We start from the raw sequence: 9,232 nt of genomic DNA on the forward strand, positions 1-9,232 counted from the left end.
AGCCACACCTTTTACTTGTAGGCTACCTTATCCCACATGATGTAACAGAATAATCACTATGTTTTATGGCGGTTTGATTTTGAGTATAGACCTAACGGTTGTTTCAAATTGTCATGTGTTTTCTGTAGCCTGTCGTTAATACCCAAGGACAAGCGGGACATTAAATCACCATTACAGTCGTTTGCGATTCTTTCCATTTCATTAAGTCTAACACTCGAGTGAAAAACGCACTGTTACCCATTCAAAGAAAATACATACCAAATAATGCAGATTGTGATGAAGCCTGATAAGTTTTTATTATAGGATATCTATTACGTGGTCATAGACCTGGGAGGCGTAGTTATTGTAATAGGCCGAATGAAAGACAGGCTTTCCCTGTGTTATAAGCGCTGAGACAGGTCTTTGAGATTGAAGGCATGATTACCAAGCCTGCACGATTTCTTTAGCCTACGTAGACTAGAGATTTATGAAAAATATAATTCATTAGTAAAATCCTATAGCTTAGCCTACTTCTAATTCATTAGGCCGTCACGGGGACGATGAGAACTGAATGTAGGCGATATCCTCCATTTTTCTAGGCCTATAACGTCAGGTAGGTTCATTTCTACCTTCGTCACAAAAGTAGGCTAAAAGGGAATATACTTTATCGCTAAGACATTGTCCATTCAGGCAACTCTATTGATAATATAGAATATATAGAATAAATAAAACACGCTGGGAAATCGAATTTAAAATCCACACACATGAGGCTGCATGCTAAAGCATTCCTGTAAAATTAATCCTACACTTGAATGTAGCCTTTTTGCTTTTTAAAAAACGTTTCTCCGTTATAAATATGTATAGGTCTATTGTTGATTAGAACAAAATGCTGCTTCGTTTTGAGGCGTCTCCGGGCTTCGTGGTCAAATAGCCTATAGGCTATAATAAATGCATTTTACCAATTAAGGTTATTGTGTGCTTTTGAGATAGCAGGCTTGCTACCACATTTTAGGCGTTTAGTGACAGGCAATTTTTTGATCATGCTGAGGAACAAGGTTGTTATATCCCACTTTGTCAGCGCTCCCAGGATATCAAATGTGTTGAGAGGATTTATTTTCATTTAGGTGTATAGCCCAGCATTATTAGGTCATCAAAAGTTGTGCTTCTTTTCAGAATAGACCATTCTGCAAAAAGCCTCCTGTCCATTTTCGTGCATAAGTTCTGTCAGACGTGATGATCTTTCGTTGTTCAAACATGCACTTGTGCATGCACGCTTATGAAAGTCCTTTTTGAGGTTAGCGACGGAATGCAGAAGAACATCGTGAACTCTGTGGTGGGGCGCTGTCGTTTTATAACTACTCAAACTTCAATAAACCGTGGTAGCAAACCCTGGTCAGTTCCGACCGCAATCGTATCCCCGGGTAAGGAGCAAGGTCATGCTTCCAGCTGACCGCTAATGCCGGGCGCCCTCGGTAGCCTACATCTTTCTCTGGAGGTTCATTTTTCGTTGGCAAGCTCCTGAATTCGTTGAAATGAACTGTAAATGTAGTGCCTATGTCTATTCCATTAAACTGGACATCTTTATTTAGCCTAATTCCAAAATAAACGGAACAACAGACACATGAAGCATTGTTAAACACGCATGCACTTCAATTTCATACCTTTTATTTTTGGTGTCTAAACATTTACATAGGCCTACATTGTTCATTTCCCCAAATTTTGGGCCTATCTAGATAATAAGCTACTGATAGTATCATTAATACTGATAGTAATCCTGATAGTAGGCTACAGACCAATAGTACAGACCAATAGTAGGCCTATCTTCTAAAATACAAGGTAGACAATTCTGTGCAGCTTGTAGGTCATTCTTTATAGGTTCTGTGTAAGGCTGGAGTAAGCTTATTTATGGCCAGTTACAGTATATATAGGCTAGTGTTTTTATAGCAGGTCCTTTGTTCATCTTCAGAAGAGAGTGAGGGTAGCTCACTCCCGTCTTCAAACTCAAATCATGATCACAGTCGTCATCGTCGTTGTCGTCACCGTTGTAGTCACCAACTTCCGCCAAAGAAATTCCCCTGTAGAGAGAAACATGTCAGAAGAGTGTGTGAGGGGAAGCGTGCCTATATAGGCTGTGTGAGTGAGCGTCTACATCTTGGGATGAGTGTGTTTATATGTGTGTTTACAGTGCATGTACTTTACATATACGTGTGTGGTGTGTGTGTGTGTGTGTTTGTGTGTGTGCACTTACATGTAGGCTACGTATACGTGCGTGTCTGTGTTTTGTGTGCATGTGTATCTGTGTGCATGTTGTGTGTATCCATATCTGTGTGTGTATGAGTATCTGTGTGCGTGTATTGTGTGTATGCGTATCTGTGTTTTTGTGTGTATGCGTATCCGTGTGTGTGTTTTGTGTGTATGTGTATCTGTGTGTGTTGTGTGTATGCGTATCCGTGTATGTGTTTTGTGTGTATGCGTATCCGTGTGTGTGTTTTGTGTGTATGTGTATCTGTGTGTGTGTTGTGTGTATGCGTATCCGTGTATGTGTTTTGTGTGTATGCGTATCCGTGTGTGTGTTTTGTGTGTATGCGTATCCGTGTGTGTGTTTTGTGTGTATGCGTATTAGGCAGCGAGGGAGCCTAGGGGCGTTGTAGGAGGAGTCACCGGGAGGGCAGGGGGGCGTGTCCGTTAGACGGGGCTTCCGTAGTTCCTGTCACAGCGGGGGTAACAGTGAGGGTTCAGCCAGTGCTCCAGGTTGGTCTCCTGGGCCCTCTGATCCAGAGCCTGCATGTGGAGCATATGCTCCTGGGGGAGAGTGATGGAAAGAGGGAGTGGAGGGAGGGAGGGAGGGAGGGAGGGAGGGAGGAAGGGAGGGAGGGAGGGAGGGAGGGAGGGAGGGAGGGAGGGAGGGAGGAAGGGAGGGAGGGAGGGAGGTGAAGGACGATGAGGATGACGAGGAGGCAGAGGCAGGGGGAGAGAAAGATAGAGAGAGAGAGAGAGGGAGAAAACATTACAGTTGAGGACTCTAATGTCACAGGTATCGAAACAGGCAAGGGGAAACACCAGCGCCACAGTGTGAATGTTTGATGACTCAGATCCTAACAGCTCTCCGACCACTTTTTGAGCTGTCGGCAGACTCATATTACAACAAGATGACGTGATTGCAATAGTCCACTGTTTTCCGTACATGAGGAAGAGCGTGACACATTTTGAAGCCGTGCCCTTTGAACTCTAGAACCTTACTCTCATTGGCTCGTCGGGGTGACCGGGTTTCAGCTGCCGCTTGCTACGGAGGAGCTGCTTGGCAAAGCTCTCCTTGATGATGGGATTGGCACCTGAAGACATAAATGCTGAATATAAGTCCATTACAACATTTTCAAGACATCTGTTTAACCCCAGTTCGAAACCCCTGACTGCTCACATCTCTGCTCCCTAAATCCTGAAACAGTGAGTTTTTATCATTTTCTATACATTGATATGTGTTCGTCGGTCTGTGTGTCAATTCGTAGCACGCGATTTACAACAATCAACCAGCAGAGGGCAGTTGAGGTCACTCAAAAACTTGCATCGCTTACTTTGTCACCTGGGTGTGATTTTTTGGTTTAAAAATTTTTGTAGGCCTACTATAACTTATTTGACTCATATTAAGAAATTGATGAGGTAAATAGGCTTCTTCACCCCTCAGAAACACAAAGTGTACTGCCATTTTAATCAGGGAAAAACTCAACTGTGCTTCTCATAAAGAGTTGTATTTTTAAACATCCTGTTGTATTTTTAAACACCCCCAGGAAAATGAAGGATATAAAAAGCTGTCGCTACCACTGCGGTTCGTTCAGCTAGTCTATGTAAGCTGTTTATCCCCCAATGCCGTCCCTGAGGTCGACCCCCCCCTCCCCCCACCACACACACGCAACACCACGCACACACAGACACACACAAGCGCACGTACATACACACACACAAGCGTGCACACACACACACAAGCATGCATACACACACAGACACATAAGCACGCACACACGCGCGCGCACACTCACACACACACACACTGCCCCTTGGTCTCTGCAGAGCAACAGGGCTCCGTCTCTGTCTCCCTAGCCCTCAGAATACCATTAGGAGGCTGTTTTTTCGGGCTGAGGCAACAAAGTGCCCATTCATACCCCCCTCTCCCTGGGGAGCGCGGGGCCGGCCGAGCACGTGACCCCCCCAGAGAAGGCCCTCGCCTGGCCGCCCCCTTAGAGAGGGTCTAGGAAAAATGAACCTGGCCCTGTCAACAGAGACCAGGCCTCGGGCTTCGCAGAGACGTGGCACAACGCCTCCAGGGGCTCGCGTTCACCTCCACCCTCCTCAGACACACAGAACCATCTCTATACCCGCCGCACAGAGAAAGATAGTGTTTTTTGTAACAATTTGGAAATTGAACTGAGGAAGATCAAGAGATGCATAGTGATACAACGGGAGCAATTTGGTACAAAAGTTTCTGAAGGAACTTAATTAAGCTGACATTAAAATTAGCCTACTCTATAGGTGATGATTTGTGTTATAAACAAAGAAACGCGATGCAATCTGTTCATTCGGAAGACTTAAAACATGTTTCCAAACATTACATAATGGCCGACAGCAACGCATAATTGCACACAAATGTGCAGATAGTCAATAGAAGGCATTTCGGTTTCTAATCATGAGGGAAATACAGAGTAATTGTGAGTTTTTATGCTTAATAATGCATAGTAGCCTACAACGGCCAAAGTGCATTCATTTTGTTTTGAAAAACAAATATTCAACGGTATTCAGCTTCTAAAATGTGCAGTGAAGAGGGATTTGTCCATACCACCCCCTCTCCCCTATATAATTTTAGAATTAGCAGGGAACACAAATTCATGCATTTTCTGCAATCAAACTTTTCAAGATTATGTCCCATAGTCCTACCTGTATAGACGGTCAATAGGACCATGCAAAGGAAAAATGCTACAAGCTTCTTCATCTTCCCCCGGCTCTGCTGTCCGCTGCTTCTGCACTGAGACCCCGTCGGAGGTGCAGGAGTAGGCCTATATAGTTTTCTTTGCATACGTCACTCATCAACCCAACATGACTGTGAAAACATCTGATTGGTGACTAGGCTATAGGGTTGAGGGAAATGTAGTCCCAGGCCGGCCATCTTGTGTCTACACATGTATCTATTTCCATCAATCAAATCAATCAAATATTTATTTGTATAGCGCATTTCATACCCAGAGGCAACACAATGCGCTTTACAGAGAACAAGCTTTGATTGATTTGATTGATGCAATCAGACAAATAGATACCTGTGTAGAAACAAGATGGTCGGGTCTGGGACTACATTTTCCCAAACCCTATATGTGCCCTGTAGCTCCAACCAAAACATATTTGTTAAAATACAGATACAATCATAACGAACTGAGCGTGTTTAGTTTTCTTTACCATAGCATGAATACGGTGGTCAACAACACAATTATATCATCATGAATGCTTTTAACCTCTGGAAGGAACTTGGAGCTACAAGACTGAACTAGAAACCTAAGTATAATTTTCTTACTCTAGTTTCGGCCTGGGGCCTCATTTATCATTGAGGTACGCCTTCTTTTACACGGTCTTTTCCGCGATTTCAGGCGTAGGCCCTATGCCCTCTTTCCCCCCCCCCCCACAGCGCGATCTATCAAGCAAAAAGGGCGGATATTTAGTCGCCTTTCTACGCGCTTTTGTAGGACACCTCTCAACTGGTCGTACCGATTTAGACGGGTTTGTACACCCTTTTTGAACACAGGGGGAACTGGCGACGCAGGTGGTGCGTCGGTGAATTACAATGTTTGACTGAGAATAAGAGCGAGAGTTTATGAACGCACAATCATGTAGGCAATAGCCCAATTCAGCACAAACATATATCGCAATGCAAGATCGTGTCCTCTAACCGGCTCATTAATGGTCCGATATGGATTTGTTCCCCAAACTTAACCTATGCGCACACCTAATGCAGGCACTCCAACAATCGGCAATAATTGACCAATTAGATTGTCATTAATATGTGATCATGTGGACCTGCTGTTTGGTAAGCATATAAATGACAGTCCTCCTGTGCGTAATGCGAGCCTAAATTAATCCGGCCCTACTCGGCCTGCTGGCCGAGATAGAACTCAAAAGAGGTGATAAGGGCACCATCAGTGAATGAATACGTCTATGTGAATCACAAAAATGTGCACACTATAAATACCCAAATCATATGTGACGCCGACATGCTCATCACAAGTGTAGTGGCACGGTGGCCTAGCTCCACGCATGACTCATTCATCCTGGCGCACAGCAGGGTAGGGGCTAGACTGGAGGCAGGCGCTGCGCGTGACGGCTGGCTTGTTGGTGAGTGCATAGCCCAGATACATATTCTTTATTAGCATTTTCCATCCATACAACGACAATAAAAATAAAACCTAAAAACTTACAATAACAGCTTATGGGTACTTCCATCCATGCAGCTTTTTTCTCTTACTCAAATATTACAATTTCAATATTAGTGGTATCATCACACTTCCTTCTATAATCCATCCATTTTTCCCCATCTCCCTTCAAACTTTCCTTCTGTGACGGTTCGGTGTGGGACCCAGGCACAACAGGAATGGAGGAGGCAAGGAACGGTTAAAGCCCGGAGGGGCGATTTAATAAGGTAACACAAAGGGGGAGCCACAAAAAGGGATTGCCACAAAAATATAATGGGAGAAAAAAATAGAGCCACCAACCTGCCACTAATTAATAAAATGTTCTTGGCTCAAGGGAGCCGGAGGGATACGGAGGTGGAGCAGGGTGAGGGCTCTGCTGGCTGGTACAACTCAGCAGAGGGGGTCCGGGATACTGGAGAGACGAGGAGGAGAGGCAGGGTGAGTGATAGTAATCACGAGCAGGAAAAAAACAAGTTAGCTGGGTAGGCACTGCAACTGAGTAAAGTCCAAACAGGCAAAGAGAAAAGCACTACATAATACTGGTAAGTAAAAACGTAGGCTAGAGGATATACTTTACCACATGTGGGTTATGGTAAGATCTGGCGATGAATGTAGAGTAGACCAGGATCTTGTAGGGGTTGAAGGTGATTGCAGAACGAGGGACAGGTGTGGTGATGATGAATAGGAAACCGGTGAGCAGAGCCGCGCCCACGTCACCGTCGGAGACGAGCGCGCCGTTCTTGATGTTGCGCACGGGCCGATGTGCTGGGCACGTCGGGATCCGATTCGCTGTCACCGGAGTGGGAGGAGACTGCCGAGTCCGCAGAGCTGGCAGGAGACGGGGAACGCCCGGTAGTGAGGGGAAACTCCAGAGAGCCAGCTGAATCCCAAATCGCGCACTTAGGCGAAAGTGCAGAGCACTCGCGGCCTTGTGGCCTTACATGCGCGTTCCCGCTAAGTCCACAAGGGCTCAGGGTAGTTCCAAAACGGAATTGCTAGGTCCACAAGTGCGCCACGCGGCATTTTGCGCACTGTAACCGCACTTACCGAAAGTCCGCAATTTCACGGACTTAGGAGCAGAAAATACCCACAGCCCACCGCATCTCATGTGACATAGTGCTTGAGTGCATCCGAGTCATGATCCGAGTGCATCACACATAAATGATGACATTTGCAGATAACACAACATTTATCTTGAAATCCACATGCTGCAAACATATCCCACCAAACCTAATTTTTTAATTATTATTAAATTAAAACAGACGTCAATCGGTCAATTTGCAGAGCTGAAGGGAGCGTCAGAGCAGCCTCTGCGTCGGAGGAACGCGGCAGCCAATGAAAACGAAGTGGGAGGGGCATTGAGCGAAAGGAGTGCTGTCCCATTTAATTCACGGCCCTGCACCCTCTGGCCCTTCCAGCTGACGTCAATTAAGTGCTCAGGCCTCAGGCCACAAGTGCGGTTTGCGCACTCAGATTGGGATTCAGCTAGAGTGTGGCATGCCTGGCCCGAGGCGACGTGCGGTAGAGCGCGTAGGACGCCCCGAGCGCGCAGCGGGCCCAGAGGGGAGAGAGGGAGACGGTTGTGGAGGCGAGGGCATGCGAGCCGTAACACCTTCCTGCATCCTCAATGCATGCGTGAACTCCATAACATAAATCTCCTCCACAACACCCAGCCACTGCTCCTTGGTTGGGGGTTCCACCTTATACCAAGCGCTCATTATTGTCTTTTTACTAGCAACCAATAGTACTTTCACTAGGTATCTGTCCCCTCCTTGTACATCATCCTGTGTTATGTTTGCCAAGATATATATTCAAAGCTGCTAAGAATGAGAACCAGTCAAGACCCCACCACAAAATGAGGACCCAAGCTCTCAGCCCCCTCCCCGTCATGAGGGTTACCAGCGGGGCTAAAGGGCCCACACTGAGGTCATGCGCCAGCTATGAAGACACAAGTAAGGTTCACATTGTTACCATTTTATTTATTTTATGGTGGGTGACTGTGTGAGGTGTGTGAGTGCGTTTGTGAGTGAATGTGTGAGGTACGTGAGTGTGGTAGTGAGTGACTGTGTGAGGTCTGTGACAGCATGTGTGGGAATGAAGTGCAGTGAGGATGTCCTGTTGGCTCTGGTGGTGTAGTGTGGTGACCTCCACCAACTGCTGCACAACTGCGCCAATCCCTTCTGCCATGTCCCTCTGGGCCTCTAGGGTCATGAGCCTCCAGCACAGCGTCTGAGAGGAAGCCCAGCCCCCAGGGACCCTTGAGGCAGGGACGCTGGCAGCCGGAGGTGGAGGCGTGGGCGGTGGAGACGGAGGCGCTGGAGATGGCACTGGTGGTGGAGGCCGGCGCGCTGGAGGTGGAGGCACTGGAGGTCGTGGCGCTGGAGGTGGAGGCTACAACCGGCGGGGGCACGGCCGTCAGGTCAAGGACCACTACTGCAGACTCCCCCTCCTCTGAGTCCCACACCACGTCAGAGTCTGGAGAAACAATTTCAGTCATTTTCTTTGAGTTTGTCTGTGAACTTGATTATGCATTAAACATGTCATTGTGTAGCCATATTCATTTGATATGTTTTTCTGTTGGCAGCCAAATAAATGCTTAAGTGTGATTTACCGGGTGATTTAGATGAGTCTTAATTTCCCAGAGGGGAAAATGTTTAATGTGGTCTAACATTATGAAGAGATCATCTGTGTTATCGTTCCCTGTTTTTGGTCCTAAATCAATCATAGCCTACCACAGAATGTTTGGAATGTTTGCTTTCCTCACAGCCACATAATACAGCATGTCCGTGTAGCCTACGCCAAATACA

At 46.4% G+C, this 9,232-nt stretch overlaps 1 protein-coding gene across 1 annotated transcript; it reads right to left on the minus strand.

Annotated features, from left to right (window-relative positions):
• Positions 1-2,664: 2,664 nt before the first annotated feature.
• On the minus strand, positions 2,665-4,960 carry cUnh17orf67 (chromosome Un C17orf67 homolog; the record flags this gene model as incomplete). Its single annotated transcript, XM_084440742.1, has 3 exons — positions 2,665-2,781; positions 3,220-3,311; positions 4,906-4,960. 3 exons carry the CDS (start codon positions 4,958-4,960, stop codon positions 2,665-2,667), a joined length of 264 nt encoding a protein of 87 aa, XP_084296868.1.
• Between the last annotated feature and the right edge of the window lie 4,272 nt (positions 4,961-9,232).

Source organism: Borostomias antarcticus (genome assembly GCF_949987555.1).
Source record: "Borostomias antarcticus genome assembly, chromosome: 7".
Taxonomy (NCBI): Eukaryota; Metazoa; Chordata; class Actinopteri; order Stomiiformes; family Stomiidae; genus Borostomias; species Borostomias antarcticus.